The sequence below is a fragment of the Capsicum annuum genome, chromosome 9, assembly GCF_002878395.1.
Source record: "Capsicum annuum cultivar UCD-10X-F1 chromosome 9, UCD10Xv1.1, whole genome shotgun sequence".
In the NCBI taxonomy this organism is placed as follows: domain Eukaryota; kingdom Viridiplantae; phylum Streptophyta; class Magnoliopsida; order Solanales; family Solanaceae; genus Capsicum; species Capsicum annuum.
The window spans coordinates 208,807,544-208,831,042 of record NC_061119.1 but is presented as its reverse complement, the minus strand read 5'-3'; the positions used below and the strand labels follow the sequence as shown (position 1 = coordinate 208,831,042).

Sequence of the window (23,499 nt, the reverse complement as noted above, 5' to 3'; positions counted from 1 at the left end):
CATATCAATAATATGTCTATTTAATATATTTTTATTTGTCATCTGAATTATCACCATATTAGTTTGCAAACTTTAAGTTTCCACTTGACGTCCTCAACACTTTTGTGTGTAGGAGTTGATTGAAAATATAGCAGACTGTGATGTAGTCTTGCTGGATTGTAATTCTTTACTTGGTAACCAATGAAAGCTGTTAGTTACCAATAAAAACACGTACAAATGTACAATCATGATAGGTTGTATGCCTTCGCTCAATGAATTATATTCTCTCTCTCATTTAAGTATATATGGTGAAGATACATTCAAAGAAGAAGAAGACGACAACAGAGGGATGGGGATGAGTTTGCTAGAATATAATAAACTCAATCATCAAGGGTGGCTATATATATAGAATAACAGAAGTACAAATCACTTTCTGGAGAGAATACTAATGATTTTAGACATTGTTACATCACTTACATTAACAAACAGACAATAAACTACATTATTTCTTAAGGACCAAATCACACTCTATATAATTTAGTTGTGTTTTAATGGCAATAGGACATTTTTGCGGTATTCTGCCAAAGCCCACAATGGAAATATATTTCTGTATGCTGCATAATGCAAGTTGCAATTCTTCATGAAAGCTCCAGTAATTTCCTATACAATATATGAAGTGAAACATAAGTCAGATAAAAGCTATATTTTGATAAAACTGGTTGTAGTAATCTCTGTTCTTTTATATATTGTTTTGCCAGTTTGAAAGAGCTTGTTTTTTAATATTAATTAATAAGATGATGGTAAAAGACGCTTGAAGTATCATTTTTTTTCTAGTTTCAAACATGAACTGTCAAATGATTGCATTTACTTGTTGAACTATCGTCAACTATTTACTTAAACACACCTCGAAGCTAACTAGACTATTGGCACCATTTTTAAACAACAAAAGAAGAGTGTATACCACGCACCATCAGATACTAGTTGAGGTGTGCTTTTGAAAAATAGTTGGTGATAGTTAGGTAAGAAACTCACAGTGTGCTTCTGACTGTTGTATAATGTTTTAATGATGTTCAATTAACATTGGAGGACCAGGTCCCGTGCATATTCTGGTTTGGTACAACTGTCACATCTCTTCTCTGCACAGTTTTGTCTGCTAATGCAACGAACTATGTAGGTGTGCAGTGTACCCGATTAGACACCTGGTCCAGTCAAGATTCAATCCTGATTTCCACATTGCTATAAATAGAAAAGGATGCTTCTCATTCATTAGTTTTTTGCAATTTGCTAAAATCCATAGCAACGACGAGAACTCTTTAAAGCTCAAGTTCAAATCTCTGTGTGCTTAAGGTCTAGGCTTTCTTGAGTCAAGTTTGCTTTGTAATCGATTTACTTTAACTTATAAGAGTAAAGTTTTCTTTTGGCATCAGAGTTCTTAGGTAGAGTTACCTAAGGTCCTTCGATTAGAGTTAATCATTTGTGAAGAGGCTGGTTTGTGTAGTGACAGTTGTAGTAGAGCTATTACAACTAGAAGAACTTAGAGTTCTTGGAGTCTGCAATCAATAAGTTTTGATTATAGTGGAGGTTGAGTGCTTGTGAGAGCAAGCCGTGGCTTTCCTCCCTTGAGTAATGAGATTTCCACGTAAAATCATTGTGTTCATTTAATTTCCGCAAGTGTTTGTTGATTATTGTTTTATTGTTCATTCTCCTAATCTTAGGCACCTGGTCCCTTGTTGGTTGGTGGACCCTAACACTTTAACAATCTGTATCAGAGCGAGGACACTCTTAAAGGTTAACACCTAGAGTGATTTCTTGATCATGTCTGCTCCACCTAATCTAGAGGAAGGACAATCTACTAATAGGTCACCTCGCTTTAATGGACTATACTATGGATGGTGAAAAACTAGGATGTACGACTTTATCATGTCTGAAGACACTGAATTGATGGATGCGATACTTGACGGGCCTCATGTGCCAGTTCAAAAGATCAAAGAAGGAGAAATAACTAGAATAGTTGTCAAAATCAAGAGGGAATATGATGAAGAAGATAGTAAGAAGATTGAAAAGAATGTCAAGGCTAAGAAATTGCTTGTGTGTGGAATAGGACCTGACTAGTATAATCGAATTTATGCCTGTGAAAATGCTAAAGAAATTTGGGACTGTCTAAGAACAACTCATGAAGGCACTACAGATGTGAAGGAGTCCAAAGTGGACATGTTGACCATTAAATATCAAGCTTTCTCCATGAAAGAAGGAGAAACCATTTAAGAAATGCACACAAGGTTTAACACAATCACCAATGAGCTGCACTACTTGGTGAGGTTATTCCTTTACACAAGCAAGTAGGAAAATCCTAGGAGTTCTTCCAAAATTTTGGAAAAACAAAGTGGATGCTATCACGGAGGCAAGAAACTTAAAGACTCTTTACTATGGATGAACTGGTTGGAAATTTAAAGACTCATGAACTCAAGAAACAACAAGGTAAATAAAAGAAGGAAGCAAAAAAGGAAAAGTCTCTAGCATTGAAAGCCTCAAAGTCTGATTCAAGCGAGGAGGACACTGATGTAGCTTGTGAGGGATATTAAAAAAAATGGCCAGTTTCAAAGAAAAGGCAGCAACAGCAAAACGGGTGGTACTGTTGAAGTCTACCACAAATGTGGAAAACCTGGGCATTTCATCAAAGATTGCCCACTTCACAAAATGGACTATCAGGAATGCCTAAAGTCAGGAGGTGACAAAGGAAAGAAGAAGGACCAGGTTCCTGAAAAGTCAACAAGAAAGGTTGTAGCTGATTATGTAGTGAAACAGGCTCTAGCAGTTTGGGGAGATACTTCTAATGAATTTGAAAAACTTAAAGATGTCTCCATGTTAGTAGTGGAGGACAGTGAAATCACCTATGATTCCTTATTTTCTTTAATGGCAAATTCAGATGATGAAGTAACTATTTATGATATTAAGGAAAATTTAGATAATTACTCTTCTAAGAAGATAAAGAAGCTTGCAAATATGTTGATTGATTTTGTGTGTGAACTGACTACTGTGAAAAATGCTCTAGAAGAGAAAGTAGAAAAGCTAGAGCTTGAATTAATTGCCTTAACTCTCCAGTTGTTGAATCAGAGGAACAATCCTCAAAATTCAAATCTAAAAATCTAATTTTAAAGGATCAACTAAAAAATAAGTCTGATGGTAAAGGGAAGAAAGAAGCCTCAAAGCTTCAAAGTAAGCTTGAAGAAAAATTGATTGATTCTCAAAAGCCTCTCATAAGAACGAGAAATTAGAAAGTGACCTGGTCCGTATAAGAGAAAATCTTAACAAATCCTTAAAATGAAGCACATCCTCACAAATCCTTTCTAAGATAACCAGTCAGGGAATAAATGATGGTAGAGGTTTTGGACATCAAAATAGAACCCATGCTTTTGGGTATCAAGGCAAGTATGGTCCTATTGCTAAAAACAAAGTCAATAATCCTCTATGTACTCACTGTGAAAGAGATGACCACTTTAAAAGGGATTGTCAAGAATGGTTTAGAGTTAGATAAATAATACTAGATATTTCCAGCAGGAGAAATCTTATCCCAATGGATCCAAACCTATGAAAAAATTGAAGCAGAACCAATTACCTAGATGGGCAAGGAAAGATTTGATTACTCCTTTGTCTTTCTTTTGGGAACTCAAACTTAAGTGGGTTCCTAAATCTAAGAAATAAACTCTGAATGCAGGTGGGAGTACGAGAAGACAATCGGAACTGGTTCATGGACAGTGGATGCCCTAAGCATATGACTGGAAAGACCGATTATTTTCTCTCACTCAAGACACGTCAAGGTGGAGGTGTTTCATTTGGAAATGGAAAAAAAGGGTTACATTCATGGTGTTGGGAAGATTGAGAAGTCTCTTAATCATACGTTTTATTATGTGAATTGTCTCAAGTATAGTCTTCTAAGTGCATCTCAAATTTGTGACAAATGAAATAACGTGAAGTTTTTATCTAATGGATGCACCGTGTCAAGCTTAAAGTTTGGAAAATCATTCTCAGAGCTAAAACATGCAAGAATATGTATGTGGCTGATCTGGACTCTGTAGCTGATTGTGAATTGACCTGCTTAAGTGTCCAAGGTAAAAATGTTGATATGTGGCACAGAAGACTGAGACATGTAAGTTCCTCCTTGATGAACAAGTTGATCTCCAAGGACCTAGTCCATGGTGTTCCAAAGCTGCAGTTTTCAGACAAAAAAGTTTGTGATGCTTGTGTCAAGGGAAAACAAACCAGGTCTTCTTTACCTTTAGATCCCTTGAGTTGCTATACATGGATTTATGTGGATCTGTAAAAGTCCAAAGTAGAGGTGGGAAGAGGTATGTGTTTGTTATTGTGGATGACTATTCCAGGTTCAGCTAGACAATGTTCTTGAGAACCAAGGATGATTCCAGTTATAGAAGACGAAAATAAAAAAAGATCAAATCAAAACTCTCAAGGACCTGGTCCCAATGGATCTCAGCATAAAATATCAAATTGGAAACTCAAATCTTCTCACCCCTTGAAAACCTAACATCTGTTTTGGAATTTAGAATTCAAACAAGAGCTCAAGCCAGGATTTTTATGGCCTTCTTGTCATAAATTGATCCCAAAAATGTAAAAAAAGCTCTTGAAGATACTGACTGGATCAATGCATTCAGGAGGAGGTTCAACAATCTAAAAGGAGCAAAGTCTGGCACCTGGTTTCCAAACTTGCTGACAAGATAATTATTGGGATAAAGTGGGTGTACAAAAACAAAAAAGATGGACATGGCTCTATAAGTAGAAATAAAACAAGGCTTGTTGTTCAAGGTTGTAATAAAGAGGAAGGGATTGATTATGATAAGATATTTGCTCCTGTTGCAAGGATGGAATCTATCAGGATACTTATTGTCTTTTCTGCCTATATGGGGTTCAAACTCTTCCAAATGGACGTTAAAAGTGCCTTTCTAAATAGAATTTTGAAGGAAGAAGTCTATGTCAAACAAGCTCCAGGATTTGAAGATGAAGACTTCCCACACCATGTACTCAAATTAGATAAAGCTCTCTATGGGTTGAAGCAACCACACTCTTTCTAAAGTCCAGAGGTAGCAACTTGTTGATTGTCTAGGTCTTTGTTAATGATATAATTTTTGGAGTTACTTTTGAATCCTTATGTGAAGTTTGCAAAGTAAATGGGGAGTGAATTTGAAATGAGCATGATGGGTGAATTGAGCTTCTTCCTTGGCCTCAGATCAAGCAAACATCTCAAGGGACTATGACTTGTCAAGAAAAATACATCAAGGAGTTGCTGAAGAAATATAATATGGGTGATGCCAAGCCAATTGATACTCCAATTGGAACCACTTCAAAGATGGATAATGATGAACCCGGTCCCTCAGTAAATGAGACCATGTATAGAGGGATTATTGAATCCTTACTGTACCTCACTGCTAGCAGGCCAAATATTATATTCAGTATGGGAATGTGTGCAAGATTTCAGGCTTGCTCAAAAGAGTCTAATTTAAAAGTTGCAAGAGAATTCTCAGGTATCTGAAAGGAATAGAGGACATGGTCCTATTCTGTCGATCTGGAGAAATTTTGATTTGACAGGCTACACTGATGCTGACTATGCTGGATACTTGGTGGGCAGAAAGAGCACCTCAGGAATGGATCATTTTCTTGGTTCTTCTCTAATTTCCTGGGGTTCTAAAAAGCAGAACTTAGTTGTACTATCTACGACTGAAACTGAATATGTGGTTGTAGCCTCATGTTGTGCTCAATTGTTATGGATCAAACATCTGAAAGATTTTGTGATTATTTTAGACACTATCTCTCTGATGTGTGACAATACAAGTTCTTTAAATATGGCTAAAAATCCAATGCAGCAAAAGAGGACAAAGTATATCGATGTGAGGCATCACTTTTTAAGAGACAATATTGAAAAGAGTTATTTGCATGAAGTTCTGTAAGATTGAAGATCAGGTAGCTGACATCTTTACAAAGGCACTTTACAAGGAACAATTTCTAAAGAACAGGTTGAGGTTGGGGTTGATCAAGATGTATGACCTACTTGATGGATCAGCTTTGCCTTATCCATGGCTATGATCAGGAGACAGGTATCCTTAATAAAGTATGCACTTATAGGTCTAACTCAGTACCATACCTTTGCAGGTATACACGCATGGTGAATGACTTTGGAAGAGAACAGATGAGAGACATTATACTAAGGTTCTCTCAAGCAAGAGAGAGACCTGATCCCATCTCTCAGGTTAGTACCATGAATGTGCTTTTAGAAATTTCATAAAATTTGTCTGATAAAAACATGTCCTTTTTTTTTCTCTGTCTAAAACTTATCAAATCCCTAGAAAAGTGAAGAGTTACATCTATTGGGACCAGACACGTCATTTCCTCTAAAAGGTCCTAAAATTAAAATGGTTGGTTCCCTTAAATACAAAATCAACTCTTCTCTTTCTTATTCACTTTTCAAAAAATTGTTCTAAAGCCCTCCATTTCAAAACTTATCCTCTCTGAAATTGACCCTTTTGTTTCTTTTCATTCAATTGCAAATGCGTCAAATAGCCGGCTACACTTCATCTTCAAGCCCCACAAAAGAATGAGAAATTGATCAAGCTCTCTTACTCCATCCTGAAAATCTATCCATCTAAAACCCCTCTTCATCAGTGTCTGAAACTCAACTGGAAAACGAACTCCCTTCAAACCCTCCTCAAGACTTTGAGTCCACTCCTCTCTCCACTGATTCCCCTGAAACACTCACTCATGGCTGATGAGTCTATCTCCAAACCTTCCACTGATAAGCCAACTATGGAAGAAATTCCTAAAGTCACGGAAGTTACATCTGAGTCTGCCTTAGAAATAGACCAAATTCAAGCCTTTGGATCCCCTGTCGAAGTAGAGATCCCTCAATATCCTTTCCTTCAGAAGCCCCCCGAAAAATTGAACCTTCTGAAACCCTAAACGAACCTGGTTCCCATACTCCCTCAGAATCAAATCCTATCTTTGCCAAACCTGTGATGCTAAAATTCCTGTGAAAAGGTCAGATCTCTTTATTAGCGAGTTAGCCGGTAAGGACTGGATTGCAGAGAACTTAATTTTGCTCTCAAATAACCCTAGGGAGAGAACATTTGATCTGGAAGAAACTGTTGGTGAAAAGACAGGGAATTCATCTCCCAAGACAAATGAGAATGGTGTTGGGAAGTTTGTGCAGCCTCCAAATGAGGAGAATAAGGTTAATGATGATTAAATGCCTTTAAGGTGGTCAGTACAGAGGCAAATGGGTAGTAAGGGTAAGGAAAAAGTGATTGATATTGGGGTAAAAGTCACCAGGACTTACTCAACAAGGGTACTGAGAAGAAATTGCTAGGGGATATTATGAAAGCAAACATGTCAGCAACTATTAAGAGAAAGAGATTGAAGAAAGCTAGTTTGATGGAGAATGAACATGTGGAAATGGTGAATATTGGAGAAAGTTATGAAGATGTTGATCCTGATGTTGTTGCTGCAATAGAAAGGAGAAGAATAAAGGTACATGATGAAGGAAGGACCAGGTCCTTTCCTTCAAAATCCAGGAGTCCTACTGGGATGAAGCAAAAACACATTGCAGTGAAGAAAAGGAAAGTCTCTAAGGTACCTAGTCTCAAAAAGAGAAAAGTTACAGTAGAAAAACCCAACAGTAGTTTTAAAAGAAGGAAAAAGGATGAAGATGAGAGGTCTGTGTAAAGAAAGGAGAGAAATGAAATGCTGAAATCTCAGAAAGTGTTGACTGGAAGAGTATGTGACTCCAGGATCCTTGAAAAACCTAGGATGGTTGAGCTGGTAGAGTATTGTGACACCAAGGTTGGTTACATCTACTCCACTATGGATTTTTCTAATGATAGGTTAAGTCTAACTGCCTTGGTTCATAGTAAGAAAATAAGTCTGGATGAAGAAATACTTGGAAAAATCCTGGATGTTCCCATTGTTGGTGTGAGGACTGTCTCAAAACAACAACCCTCAACAGATTTCATGATAGATGCATCAAAAGTAGGGGGAACATCTGTGGCTAGAGTGAGAAAGAAATTCTCAAAGAAGAATTTCAACTGGTGTTTGAATTTGTCAACAAGGTAGTTTTGCCTAGGTCTAAAAAGGGGACTATCGCTTCTGTTGTGGATCTGTATGTGATTGAGTGCCTACGCAAGTTTGAGTTGGTCAGGTTGCCTGTCCTAATGATTCTAACATATGTACAAATTTATCTATGAGAAAGATGGAAGGCATGGTATGCCTTATGGATATTTTTTTAATAGTGTTTGATCATTTTGGGATAGTCTGTGAGAAGGGAACTCCTAGTACAGTGAAGCAAATGTTCAGCCTGACTACCTTGATTGAAAATGAATGTATAGAAGGTAAAGTAGGGACTATGTCCCAGATGTCAGAAGTGTTGGTTGTTCAAGAAAATCTGAGTAAAGAGATGGAGGAAATGAGAGTTGTCATGGCAGCTAAGGATACAAAAATCCTGAAATTGAAGTTAAAAAATCAAGAGCTTTCATCTGAGGGATCCGGTGCTTCTGAAGCACAACACAGACACTACAGAACTTAAGAAGAAGGTCTCAACACTCACTGATGAAGCTCAGAGTTTGAATGTTGAAGTGAAGAACCAACCTAACCAAGCAGTTGTTGGACTCTCATGCTGCTGAGAGTGCTAGGATGGAAATGCTCCTTAAGACCCTCTCCCCAAAACCTCTATCTATCTAAGCATTCCCCATCTTGTTCTCATGGTATCCCTGTGTCTGTTCTTTCTCTTGTGGCTTTTGAGGATTAAGATTTTTTATATTAGTTTCATTTTGCACTGTAATGGCTACCTATATAATATGATTAAATCATTTATTTGTGTCTATCCTCTGTCTCTTTTTACTTAAAGCTATTCATTAATATTAGTGTTACCCCAGTGGCCATGAGTTAACTGATTTGTTCTTATTCTATTCTTGGTTTACTGTTCTTACTTTTTTATGATGCCAAAAGGGGGAATACCGATTTCATCATGGTAGGGACCTGGTGCTATATAAGACAGAGTGTTGTTGTTGATAGGGGGAATGTCAATAGGGGGAACACATGGAGAGTGATTGTTGCTATTGTTAATCTGAACTAACGTCTATATCGTCACTGTTGATGCGACCGTTTGTACGCTGGCGCCGGCTTAGGAACGTCGGGGACAGGTAAGTGTACGTCTCCCCTCTCTTCCCTCGTTGGTTTTCTCTCTCTTCCCCATCTCTCTCACCTCCCGTTCTATAATTTTCACTGCTATTGCCGGCGGAACGGGATAGGGTTTCCTTCGGCTCGACCAGATCGGAATCCAGCGTGTCCAGATTACTGGACTGTGCTCGACCGGATCTGATTCCGGCGAAGCTCCGGCGAGAATTTTCTGCATCAGTTTGCTAACCCGGTGATTTCTAACCTTTACTATCTACTTTTTCCTGATTATTCCATCTCTTGACCTATTTATAATTTGTGGTATTGTCTTATTTTTCTTGATTATTCCATCTACTCTGCGTGTGCCTTGTATTCCCTGTTGTTGCTTTGTTACTATCGTTGTTTATATTTTCTTGGAGTAGTGGTTGTGGGCATTGATGGTGGGATAGGGTCATGTCCGAGGGGATTGGGGTGGGGGGCTGTTTTGGGGGTGGGGGAAGAAGGAAGGGCGGGTGTGGGAGTGGGGGCAAGGCCTGTCGTTAAGGGCGGTAAAGGAAGACGTGTTGCTAGAAATAATAGGCTGAGGGTTGGGTCTTGGAATATAGGGACTCTCCAGGGTAAGTCCTAGAGCTTGTGAAGATTCTTAGAAAGAGCAGGATCAATATTGCGTGTGTCCAGGAGACCAAGTGGGTAGGGTCTAAGGCTAGGGATGTGGATGGTTACAAGCTTTGGTACTCTGGAAGCGAGAGGCATAGGAATGGAGTAGGCATCTGGAATGGAGTAGGCATCTTAGTAGATGAAGTGCTTAGAGGGCAGGTAGTGGAGGTTAAGAGGATCAACGATAGGTTGATGACTATTAAGTTGGTCTTTGGGGGGTTTACCCTGAACGTGTGTAGTGTTTGTGCGTCGCAGGTGGGCTTGGATGTGGAGGAGAAAATGCGATTTTAGGAGGCTTTGGATAAGGTAGTGAGATGCGTACCTAGCTCTGAAAAGATTGTGGTAACATAAGAGATTTCAATGGGCACATCAGGGCATTACTGGGAGGCTTTGGTGATATGCATGATGGTTTTGGTTTTGGGGAAAAAAATGAAGAGGGAGCCGATCTGTTGGATTTTGCGAGGTCATTTGGGCTGGTGGTGGTGAATTCGAGCTTTCCGAAGAAAGATGATCACCTTTCGAAGCGTGATAGCCAAGACCCAATTTAACTTTTTGCTACTTAGGAAAGAAGATAGACTGTTGTGTAAGGACTGTAAGGTCATTCTGAGTGAGAATCTTTCGACCCAGCATAGGCTCTTGGTGATGGACTTGGGTATAAAGAAGGATAAGAAGAGAAGGGGTGAAGAGGGTCGACCTAGAAAGTGGGGTGGCTTGATGCCGGTGAATGTGCTGGAGATAAAGGAGAAAGTGGCAGGAATGGGGGTGTGGGAGTGTAGGGGGGACATGGATGGTATGTGGGATAGGGTGGCTAGGTGCATCAAGGAGACTGCGAGTGAGGTGTAGGGTGTTTCCTAGGGCCGAGCCGGTCATCGTCAGGGGGATTGGTGATGGAATGAAGAAGTTAAGAAAAAAGTAGAGACTAAAAAGGGGGTGTATGCTAAGTTGGTTGAGAGTAAGGATGAAGAGGAGAAACGGGTAAATAGGGAGGAGTACAAGTTAGCTAGGAAGGAGGCTAAGTTAGCAGTTACGGTTGCTAAGAAGGCAACGTTTGAGAGCTTGTATGTGGGGTTAGAGGAGAAAGGAGGGGAAAAAAAGTTGTTTAGGCTTGCTAAGGCTAGGGAGAGGAAGGGTCGTGACCTTGACCAGGTAAGTGCATTAAGGAGAAGGATGGTAGAGTGTTGGCGGAGGACGGTCTCATTAAGAAAAGATGGCAGTCGTATTTTCATAGGCTCTTGAATGATAAAGGGGATAGAGTTATTATGTTAGGGGAGCTGGAGCATACAGAGGAGTGTCGTGATTTTAGTTATTGTAGACATTTTAAGGTGGAGGAGGTCAGAAAGGTTGTTCGCAAGATGCGAAGGGGTAGGGCGACGAGGCCTGATGAGATTCCTGTGGATTTTTGGAAGTTTTCTGGAGAGGCTGGTTTAAGGTGGTTGACTGATTTGTTTAACGGTATTTTCAAGATGGTGAAAATGCCCGAGGCTTGGAGATAGAGTACTATGATCCCTCTATATAAGAACAAGGGTGACATTTAGAGTTGCAACAACTGTAGGGGTATTAAGTTATTGAGTCACACTATAAAGATTTGGGAGAGAATGGTCGAGTTGAGGTTGAGGAGGATAGTGTCTATTTTGGAGAACCATTTTGGATTTATGCCCGGGCGCTCGACGATGGAGGCAATTCACCTGGTGTGGAGGCTGGTGGAACAGTATAGGGAAAGGAAAAAAGATCTGCACATGGTGTTTATCGACTTGGAGAAGACGTACGATAAAGTCCCTAGAGAGGTTCTTTGGAGATGCTTGGAAGTGAGTGAGGTCCTGGTGGCGTATATCAGAGCAATTAAGGACATGTATTATGGAGCTAAGACCCAGATGAGGACGGCGGGAGGAGATTCAGAGCATTTTTCTGTCTTGACAGGGTGCATCAGGGATCTACTCTTAGCCCATTTTTGTTTGCTTTGGTGATGGATGTGTTGACGCGGCGTATGCAAGGAGAGGTGCCTTGGTGTATGCTTTTTGCAGATGATATAGTTTTGATCGATGAGACGCGGGGTGGTGCGGGGTATGAATGATAAATTAGAGGTATGGAGACAGACCCTTGAGTCTAAAGGGTTCAGGTTAAGTAGAAGCAAGACACAATATTTGGAATACAAGTTTAATGACTTTAAACAGGAGGACAAGGTGGTAGTAAGGTTGGATTCCCAGGTTGTGTGTAAGAGGAATAGTTTCAAGTATCTCGGATCCATGATTCAGGAAAATGGTGAGATTGACGAGGATTTTTCCCACCATATTGGGGCGGGATGGATGAAGTGGAAGCTCGCCTCCGGAGTGTTGTGTGATAAGAAGGTGCCGCCTAAGCTTAAAGGCAAATTCTATAGGGTGGCAGTCCGTCCGGCCATGTTGTATGGAGTGAAGTGTTAGCCAATCAAGAACGCCCACATTCAAAAATTGAAGATGGTGGAAATGTGGATGTTGTGTTGGATGTGTGGGGTTACTAGGGATGATAGAGTTCAGAATGAGACTATATGGGAGAAGGTTGGAGTGGCTTCGGTGGAAGACAAGATGCGGGAAGTTTGATTGAGATGGTTCAGACACGTGATGAGGAGGCGCATGGACGCTCCGACTCGTAGGTGTGAGGCTAGCTTTGATGATTTTAGGTGGGGTAGGGGTAGGCCGAAGAAATACTGGAGAGAGGTGATTAGGCGGGTCATGGAGAAGTTACAGCATACTGGAGAGAGGTGATTAGGCGGGTCATGGAGAAGTTACAGCATACTGAGGACATGACCCTAGATAGAAAGATCTGGAGGACAAGAATTAAGATAGAAGGCTAGTGCCAGTTTGGGTCGTTAGTGTGGGTTTTACTTGGTGGGTGTATTATTCTTTTTATGCCATCTTGTTTTATACTTTATTACGAATTTGTTTACTATTCCTTGCGGGTGTCGTATTTATGTTATGTCATCTTGTTCCATGCTTATTACGGATTTGTTTATTATTACTTGTCTTGAGCCGGGGGTCTATTGGAAACAGTCTTTCTACTTATCCGGAGGTACTAGTATGGACTGCGTACATCTTACCCTCCCTAGACCCCACTATGTGGAAATACACTAGGTTTGTTGTTGCTTTTAATAGGGGGAACACATATTGAGAGTAGTGCTACTCTGAAGTTGAATGAATTTTGATGCTCTGAAGTTATGGTTTGTCATCATCAAAAAGAGGGAAAATTATTGTATCATGTTTTGATGATGTTCAATTATCATTGGATGACTAGGTCCCGTGCATATTCTGGTTAGGTACAATTGTCACATTTCTGCACAGTTTTGTCCGCTAGTGCAACAAACTGTGCAGGTATGCAGTGTATCCAATTAGTCACCTGGTCCAATCAAAATTCAACCCTGATTTTCATACTGCTATAAATAGAAAAGGATGCTCCTCATTCATTAGTTTTTGCAATTTGATGAAATCCATAGTAACAGCGAAAACTCTCTAAAGCTCAAGTTCAAATTTCTCTGTGTGCTTAAGGTCTAGGCGTTCCTGAGTCAAGTTTGCTTTGTAATTGATTTACTCAACTTATAAGAGTAAAGTTTTCTTTTGGCATCAAAGTTCTTAGTAGAGTTACCTAAGGTCCTCTGATTAGAGTTAATCGTCTGTGAAGAGGCTGGTTTGTGTAGTAACAGTTGTAGTAGAGCTATTACAACTAGTAGAACTTAGAGTTAAGTTCTTGGAGTCTGTAATCAGTGAGTTTTGAACAAAGTGGAGATTGAGTGCTTGTGAGGGCAAGACGTGGTTTTTCCTCCCTTGAGCAAGGAGGTTTCCACGTAAAATCACTGTGCTCCTTTAATTTCCACAAGTGTTTGTTGATTACTGTTTTATTGTTCATTCTCCTAATCTTAGGGACCTGGTCCCTTGTGGGTTGGTGGACCCCCGCGTTTCAACACTGACCACTATGTCTTAACTAATCAATATCGATCAAATACAACCAGATTAAACTAGTTTGAGTCGACTATATGAATCATCAGTCCATTTCATTCCAATACCTAACAGCTTGTTCTTTTAACGGACGGGGAATCTTCTCCTTTGATTAACCTATAATTTGCAGTATTACCTGTTGTGGGAAGTCACCATCTTCCATCTGAGAATTAATCAACAGCCTTGCCGCACGGTGAAGGGGCCTTGGATCTCTATCAACCTGTCCAAATAGAAAATTGGTAAAGAACTCTTTTAAAGAAAAGTTCTACTCTGATTCTGGAATAAATTACAGCATTTACTAATAGTAACAAGGAATAAACCTGGCCAGAGTGAATCAATGCCATCAATGCCCATGCAGTTTGTACAAGATTTGAGTGATCTGTTTCAAGCTCTCTGTATACCTGTTTAATCAAATACAAAGCTGAGCAACATAGCATCTAACCGACCTTAACAATGCACAAATTTAAACGTAGGCGGTGCTATTGTTTTTTTATGTAGATTTTGTCATTTGCATTACCTGGTCAGGACAAGAACGGTAGCTTTCCCCCCAACCACCATCAGACCTTTGTTTTTGTAACAGAAATTCAATGCCTTTACGAACAGCTGCACAATTGCTGTAATTCTTTCCTGCTGCAGCAAGCCCTCCAAGAGCAAACCAGGAGGCATATGTGAAGCACACACCCCAGTAACCATACCTGTTAACATGATTACTCATGTCATATGCATCGATAAAGCAGAAAGTTCAAAGGCTCACAAGAGAAATATCATATACCATGAACCATCAGGCTTCTGTACATTTTCCACATATTTAACAGCATTATCAATGAAATTGTCAATCTCTGTGGTTCGATGTCCAGGGAATAGCTTCTTAAACAGGGCAAGTGCTTTGATTGACGAGCCAGTGCACTCAACATACCTGGATTGACATGTAATCAGTGTGAAGAAGTAAAATGGAGATTAACAATGGCAAATGTTGGAGTGGGTTAGAGTCCCACATAGGTTGGGGAATGGACTGGTGGTTTGTCTATACGGACTTGGGCAACCCTCCCCTCATGAGCTAGCTTTTGACGCTGAGTTAGGCCCAAGTGTCATATCTTTACATGGTATACAAGTCCATCCCTGTTTGGACTCCCAGTTAACGCTCGAGTTGGGCTTGACGTGGGGTGTTAAGAGTCCCACATTGGTATGTAAATGGACTAGTGGTTTGCTTATATCAACGCGGGCAATCCTCCCCTCATGAACCAGCTTTGGGGGTTGAATTACGCCCAAGTGTCAAATCCTTATCGGAAAAAAGCTAAAGAATCTTACTCGTGCTCAATGACACAGTCCGCCATAAATTCAACCGGATTGAACAACTGTCAACGAATAAAACAGAACAAGAAAGTTAAATATTCAGGTTCTGATTTGATATAGAAAAAGTTGAAGGCTTTTAACAAGCTTGAAATGAATTCTTATATCTTGAATCTCAAACTTAAACAATCTTTTTACTTACCTCCAAATACTCTGAGGCCCCAGCAGGCTCCCATGCTGCTAATCCCCCATTTTTACTCTGCAATTTTATTTTAAATGGATCTCATTATTACTAGAAAAGAGGCAAATGACAAGTTAATAAATTCAGAAAAGATAAATTTATAAGCCATGTATTGGACTATTCGGTGTAAGATATAGTTTTCTCTCTGAATTTTTGTACAAGCAGCAGACAAAGAACAAACTAAATGACTGATTTTAGGGCATATATCTCAGTTTTTACCTGTAAGGAAAGAATAATGTTCACCGAGTCATACAGTCGTGCAGGTTCCATTGCCTCACCTACTAATTCAGAAGGCATTGTAGAGAAGAGAAGGCAGCACTAGATAAACAAAATTAAAAAGATATCAGGCAAATTTACTGACATTATCATCTTACTACTTTTCAGTAATTACAAGAAGTTGGAATCTTATTTAATCGAATGGTTAGATACCCTTAATGCTTCGGCAGTGGTATCAGATACTTGCCATCCATGATCTTGATCTGAAAAAGTCCATGATCCCTTTGAGATATGCCGATACATCCCTTTAAAATCACATGAAGGATTGTCCTTCACCTAGCAAGAAGTCACTTACATTAATAAGGTCTATATTTTGAAGAGCTGTTATGCTCATAAATTAACATCCAACCTGAGATTTTTTTATGAAATCATGTCCTTTTCTAAGAGTATCTGATATCTCATCATTCATCTCACTGGTCAGTAGTGCTTGAATAGCAAAACTAGTATCCCACGTTTGACTACCGAAACTCTGCAATTCAACAACAAATACTCTCCAATTTCAGCAAAAAAGAAAAAGTTTGCATCACTTTAGGATAGGATGATTTTTTCAAACACGTGTCAAGTGTAAAAGAGATCCCGTTTCTTCACTCATTGTGGTTTGTGAAATAGTATGATTTCCTTGTTTACAAAAAGCATTTCATAGCTACCAACCTGCATTTTCATTCCATCTTCAGCTACCCATAAATAATCTGGAATTCGAGCAAGATGTTTCTTGAAATAATCGCTGTGGGGATCATCAACCCAACAAGCCAGCATGAACAATACCTACACCATCCAAGTGTTACACCAGTGTCGAACAATTGAAGTCATTGACAAAATGTCAGTAATTCAGTTATCTATTATAAATTAATTAATTTCCATACTTTTTCCACATTTGCGATGGTGATGTATCGACTATTCTCGTCTTCATAGTGTATGTGTTTCATGGTAACTTCAAGAGCTTTATTTCTCAGCTTGTTGAAAGGCCAATGAGTCAATAGAGGCTCGGTACATATGTAGAGACTGTCCCACATCAAATCTTGAATCCATGGATGATGGCAATAGAGATCCTCCTGCAGTGTTTGTGATTCAGCATTTGAAGAAGATGGTATCATGTATACACAAACTTCAACACCAAGGACTCGTTTGGTCCATCGACAAAGTTAAACAGGGATAAATAATATCAAATCTTATGTCGAAATTATTTTTCTGATCTCCGTATTCAAACCACCCTTAATAGTCATACCTTTGCACATAAATGGCGTACTTTTTTCCAGTTAATTTCATTGTATGGTGGATCATATAACTCTTCCCTCAATTTCAAAATGAGAGTTGTGATTGGCCCAACAAATCTCTTCCCATAGAGATAAGACATTGGCATATAGACCATTCGACAGTGACACCACATTTTTGCTGCATTTGGATTAAGAGTCAAAATACTTGGTGGATCCATATATAGAGACTTAATAGAGAATGACATCAACTAGAAAACATTGCATAGGAAATCCTGAAAATTAAAATGAACTGACAGTTTTAGGATGTGTATGCATAAGCAATAAAAAATTGGCAAACCTGGACCCATGGGAAGAAAGGATGGAAGAAGCCAAAACTCAGGTGGCATTGGATTGGTTCCTAACCATTCAAAAACTCCAAGAATCTGAATGAGAAGAAGGAAGATTTATCAGCATCAAGAAGACTTTAACGTGAATAAAAGTGTAACGGCCAAACTGGTCATTCTGAGTTATAGGGCCCCATTACCCTATTTAAGACTTCCAGTAGGTCCATTTGGTGATTTACGACTTGAGTGTATGGATAGCACGATCCCAAGAGGTTCGGATTGACCTAAGTCAACTTTTTGAGTAAACCAGCTTAAATTCATGATTTGAAGGGTCCAACAGGTTTGTATGATGATTTTGGACTTGGGTATATGTTCGTATAGGAAGCCGAAGGGCTCGGAGGTGATTCGACACTATTGGAACTCATTTTGCCGTTGCAATGTTTCTGGTATATGTCTGGTTTTGCATAAAGATGGTTGTATTTGGATTTTGATTACTATGTTAGCTTCATCTTGTCATTTGTGACTTGTAGAAACTGGTCTTGTCGAATTCCGATTTGTGTTAAAGATTTTAGACCCGTTCGAGGAAGAACGTCTATCTAAGTAGTGAATAATGTAATGACCTGATTGTTTTTAGTTTTAGAAGTTTGAATCATGTTCCTAGACTTTTGTTAGCTTGGGATAGATATTTGTAACTTTCCTGTAAAATTTGGTTAGATTTCGAGGCGGTTCAGGTGGTTTCAGATAACGATCCTAACCCCTCATGTTGTGCATATGTGGTCTAAATGGTAATTGAATGCATGGTTAGATCCGTATCATTATTTGTGACTCATAGAAACTAGTTTCATCCAATTCCAAGTTCTTTTGATATGTTTCGGACAATTAAAAGTGAAATAATTAAGTGCAGATTTTTCTGATGCAACAATTACAAAAGTATCAGATTCGTCCCAGTTGTGTTATAATAGAAAAACTGGTTTAGGTCGTGACAACAAGGTTTACTAGTTGATAATGGAGAATGATATAATTTAACGAGTTTAACTCTTACACTAACCATAAAAAAGAATTTTTGCAGAATCAAGTCACCTAAATGATTAACTGCAATTAACCGTCCACAAATAAGTCCAGAGGCGTGTATGTATAAGCAATAAGTTCATAAACTTTAGAGTTTTCAACACTAGAATTTAGGGGAAGCGTCAGATTTTGAACCTATAAATTAAAAAATGTAATGGGTTCAATGATAAGAACCTGAAGTTTGAATACATCAAAATTCAATTCATGTATCCTCTGACAGGTTACCTGCTCCAACAGATTAATGTCCCCTACCAGTGTATATAACTTAAATCCTACTTTGATATACAGTCTTCTAAAAAGTTAACAGGGTAACTAGGCATACCGAGAGATATGTTTTTCCCCATGAAGGAATTGCAGTGACACTACCATGATCAAGTATCCATTTCCTTCCTCTGGCGCAGGCATTGTTTTCACCACCATCTGGTCCTTCTCCAAGGATCCGCATGCATATATAGCTTAAAGATGTACCAAACATAGTACTATGCCCTTCGATGTCCAAACCCCATCCACCGTCTTCATTCTGAATAATGCAGAATGATGTTAGTAATCTAGAAGTAAATCTGGAAATGAATTTAACCTCTTGCACTCACAGTATATATCGTCTATAGTAAGCTTAATTTAGTAACATAAAAATGCAGTAATAACTAATTATAGCTGATCAAAGCACATCAATAGATTCTGTATACTGCCAGCGTATATAAGTTAAGAGTATTAGACATTTGGGCTTTCCACTTTCTTCAAAATAGTGAAGTTGGAATGTCACCAGTTGACTGATAAGATCACTAACAGGATTAAGCATGGTTATGCTAAACAACTCTCTTATGCTGGGAGGCTACAAGTATCATTGCAGTGTTATTTTCCATTCATAACTTCCTTGGGGATGGGGCTGTTTTTTACTCCCTCAGAGTGTGTTGAAAGAAGTCGACAGACTATGCAGATACTATTTATGGGGAGGTACTGAGGAAAAGAAGACAACCTCTCTAGTTTCCTGGGATAAAGTGTTTATTTCAAAGAAATTTGGAGGCTTAAATAATAAAGGGTGCTGATTTGATTGGACTGGACTGTTGTTGCTCAATCTAAGCATAGATTTATCTTATGGCTAGCGTGCAAAGGAGACTTCTAACCAAGGACAGGCTTATACAATTGAACATCCCAGTAGACAATGATGAATGTGGCCTATGTGATGCACAGGTTGCAGAAAATCCCATGCATCTATATGCAGAATGTGAGTGGCCAAGCAACTATGCAGTGGTCTCTCTAAATGGATGGGTATTCAACTCCAAGCTGGTGATATGAAGAAGGTTTTGGGCAGTAGCGGATCCGGGATTTTCACCAGGAGGCTCGAAAAATAAAAATGTAGTCCTTAGGATGAACTTGGAACCTCGAGGTGAATTTTGAACCCCCTCAATTGGCTCACTCAATGACTGAGCCAACCTCTAGTTTAATGTTCAGGGGATTCAAAATCTATATATATATACATAAAAATAAAAAGTACCTTATACATACAATGTAATTTTTTGCCAAGGAGGTTCAGGTGAACCCCTCGCGACCCCCTAGATTCACCCCTGATTTTGGAGTAGAAGGAAGCGATGGAAACAGTTCAGAAAGGAGATTGTGGCAGCTATTTGGGGAGAAATTATCTATCACACATGCAGGAAAAGAAAACCGATAACTTTCTAAGCATCAGAATATACATATTGAGACAAAGTTGGCACTGATAAAGAAGGAAATTGTTGATAGGCTATACATTCTTAAGGCGAGATGTGTATACTCCACCCGCCCTGTGAGGCCAAGTGGAGTGTACACTCAAACTTGGCCTCAGCGGCCAAGTAAGCACTCCAACTTTGAGTATGCACATCTAGACACCTCTACTTGTCTTCGTTATGTCAATTGAATACTCTAACTTACAAATGATCATCTAGACAACATCAAAATTTATGTGTCATGTCAGCATCGTGTGTCCGTGAGACATAGTGGAGACGAGTAGTTGTGTTTAGTCCAATCAAGGCCCAAGTTTGAGTGTATTATGTATTATGCTTACACTTAAACTAACTAGAAGAGCTCAAAGATGCAATAGATGTTCTATTCTGGTGAACTAATTTTTACTCAAAACACCCTTCCTAAAACGAAGTCGTTGAGATTAGGTGCTCTTTAGGTGTATTTTGTTGTTCGATTTGTTGGTATGGTGATCTTTCATAGTAGTTACCAAAAAAAAATAAAAAAATTAAATATTCAGGAACCAGCAAAAGCAAACTTTGGTAGAACACTAATATACTCATTGTGACATTAAGTGATATACCTGGTGACAATATATATATCGAAGAATTTCCTTACGATGTTCAGCTGGGAATACAGTATTAAGGTGCCCTGTGACATACATACATATAACCTGAATTTTGGGGTCCCCAAGAAAATGAACAAAGAATTAGTTTTAGCGTATCCAAGCTTCAATTTTCGAGAGAAAGGGAATGTAAAAAAAAAAAAAAGGAAAATGATTGCATAAATTAAAGAGCGAGGGCCAAAACACACCTAAAGTACTTCAATTTTTTGAGTTTTCCACCAGACGGTGTTTACTTTTCCTATCCTGCCTACCTGAACTATTTTCAAATATCTCGGTTGTTTCTTTTTCCTACTTAAAATATTACAATTGTTCAGGTAGGAAAAACGAACAACTGGATAGTTGAGTTGTGTTTCAATAAATATTTGGTGATAATTCGGGTAGAAAACTCTCACAACTTATAGTTCAGGCACTACCTGAACTATGTTATCAATTATTTATCTAAATACAACTCAACTATCTATTAATTGTTCCCTTTTTCTATGATAATTGAGGTGTGTTTCAATAAACATTTGGTGATAATTCAGGTAAAAAACTCTCACACCTGATAGTATTGTTAACTATTTATCTAAACACACCTAAATTATCTATTTGTTCTTCCCATTTTCTATTATAATTAAGGTGTGTTTCGATAAACATTTGATGATAATTTAACTAACAAATTCTCACACCTGATAATTCAGGTAAAAGACTCTCACGCCTCACACACCAGATATTATTATCAACTATTTATCAAAACATACCTAAGCTATCTATTAGATCTTCCCCTTTCCTATAACAATTGAGGTGTGTTTCGATAAACATTTGGCAATAGTTCAAGTAAAAACTCGCACACCTTATAGTTCAAACATTAAACTCATAAAAACCGAAACTACTTTTGATCCTTACCAAAGGTGGAAGAAAGAAGAGAGCACCAGCATTTTCAGCAGGCCAATGTCCATCACTAGCTTGTAATGCTGAGAAAAAATGAACACCTCTACGCAGTGCAATCGTAGCAACTTCATGGCTGATTTCTTTACCTTCATCTACTTTTACTGATGGAATTCTCTGTTTGAAATTCTTCTCCCGAAGAAACTGCATACATATTGTGTTTCCCGATTCAGACGAGCGGCTATTTCGTTTATAGATTATTCATTCTACCATTTAAATTATGAAAACTTTCATTGCTATTGACGTTTGAGATCTGTTTGGATTCTACGTTCCTTTTGGCACTTTCTTTTTTTTTTTTTTTTGGCAGAAAGACAAAAATGGCCTATTCATATTACCATCTAGTAGTCATTCAGCTTCTGGTTGTTGCATTCCTCTTTCTTTCTATATTTTTTTTTTGTTTTTCACTATTTTTTTCTATTTTTCTTTTAATGTTGTTAAATTTTTAAAAAAAAAAAAAAAATCCACTTTGTCCATTCATTTATTTTTTCAGATGCGATCACGAAAATAAAAACATAAAATATAAGTCCACTCATAATATGAGTAAACACTATAGCAGCACTTCGACCTTTTTCCCTGCTATCCCTCTCCTTTTAATCAACTTGGTGATAGAATTTGTTAAGAGTCGAGAATCATTTAATCTCCATTCTACTTTTTCATAAAACGTGCACTACCGTAAGCATGACTAATATCCAAATTTGATCCTTTTATCAAAACAACTCCTCCAAAATTCTTAAGCAACCAACGCCTATTTCTTTCTTAGTGTCACAACTCAAAAGAATTTAATTTAAATTTAAATTTTGCCTTGAAATCAAGTCTTCGGATTTAATTCCTACAATAACTTGAATATTGTATAAGTATTTGTTAATACCTACAATGACTAAATATAGCCTTGACATTAATTCTCAGGAAAAGCAAAGACGTAAATCGCCACACACCTCAACATAAACTGAAACTGTTATATATCAAACCGAAAAAATCATATTGATACAGTTTAGATACATCATATTGATACTTATTTAGATACATGTTTTATACAATTATTATACAGTTTCTATACACATTTTATAAATATACAGATTTTATACAACAATGATACAGTTTTTATACACCTTATATATATATAGTTTCTATACCCATTTTATACAATAATTATATAATTTTTATACACATTTTATATAATAATTATACATTATCTATACACATTTTATACATATACAGATTTTATATAACAATGATACAGTTTCTATACACCGTATGTCTATATATAGTTTCTATACATATTTTAAACAACAATTATACAGTTTTTATACATATTTTATACAACCTTTAGATGCAATTATTATTCGAATGTGTATTTTATACATTAATTATAAATTTATATACACATTTTATATAATTTTTTTTATATATATATATATATAAAATACACTTATATATATTTTATAGAATTATATAATTTCTGTACATATATCTTATATAGATACATATTTATATAACAATTATACTTAATTATTGTTTTTAAACAATAAAAAAAGGTAAAATATTTTTCAATTAAAAAATTCGTAGGAAAAAAAAAAACTAAGTAAAACGCGAATGGATAAGAGAAGGGCTGAAAATGGCCCAATAGCCGAAGGAAAGAGCTGAAGATGGCCAGATGAGCCAATAGCCATAAAGTGGCATTTGGGGGGAAAGGGGCATAAAATCACTCTTTTAATAACTTTTTTATGAGGGTAAAATAGTAATAACATATACAATTTTTTAAAAATATATTTATTTTCTTTCAATGTAAGTATAGAATCTTAAATAAGTATAGAATCTTAAATACTTGTGATTTAATGAAGAGGTTAAGTTGCACGGATTCTTCACTTTCGTTGATATTTTAAAAAAAGTCCAAGCAACATAAGTGAGAGCCAAGAAAGGCAATGGAGGATAACTCGTCTCACAGGCCTGCAAGCTCATGTTGGCAACACCATGATAAATGTATTAGGTTGGATGTGGGTGGATTATTTTTAATGGATCAAATATTTTATGGGTCCAATTTAATGAT

The 23,499-nt window shown here is 37.8% G+C and overlaps 1 protein-coding gene across 2 annotated transcripts in view; it reads right to left on the bottom strand.

Moving 5' to 3' along the window:
• Nucleotides 1-356: 356 nt before the first annotated feature.
• Nucleotides 357-23,499, bottom strand: part of LOC107841773 (beta-amyrin synthase) — a 35,498-nt gene continuing 12,355 nt past the window's right edge. Inside the window, exons 3-19 of one of the 2 annotated variants that reach the window (XM_016685618.2) lie at nt 21,411-21,596; nt 20,484-20,573; nt 18,507-18,704; nt 17,131-17,215; nt 16,805-16,971; nt 16,443-16,631; nt 16,231-16,344; nt 15,929-16,048; nt 15,733-15,855; nt 15,523-15,621; nt 15,265-15,321; nt 15,081-15,127; nt 14,545-14,688; nt 14,290-14,467; nt 14,093-14,173; nt 13,909-13,992; nt 357-639 (exon numbers count right to left, since the gene is read on the bottom strand). In XM_016685618.2, coding sequence (XP_016541104.2) covers nt 517-639; nt 13,909-13,992; nt 14,093-14,173; nt 14,290-14,467; nt 14,545-14,688; nt 15,081-15,127; nt 15,265-15,321; nt 15,523-15,621; nt 15,733-15,855; nt 15,929-16,048; nt 16,231-16,344; nt 16,443-16,631; nt 16,805-16,971; nt 17,131-17,215; nt 18,507-18,704; nt 20,484-20,573; nt 21,411-21,596 — 2,085 coding nt within the window. In that variant the 3' untranslated portion in view covers nt 357-516. The remainder of the gene's footprint in view (nt 640-13,908; nt 13,993-14,092; nt 14,174-14,289; nt 14,468-14,544; nt 14,689-15,080; nt 15,128-15,264; nt 15,322-15,522; nt 15,622-15,732; nt 15,856-15,928; nt 16,049-16,230; nt 16,345-16,442; nt 16,632-16,804; nt 16,972-17,130; nt 17,216-18,506; nt 18,705-20,483; nt 20,574-21,410; nt 21,597-23,499) is intronic. The other variant, XM_016685619.2, reaches the window with a different exon arrangement.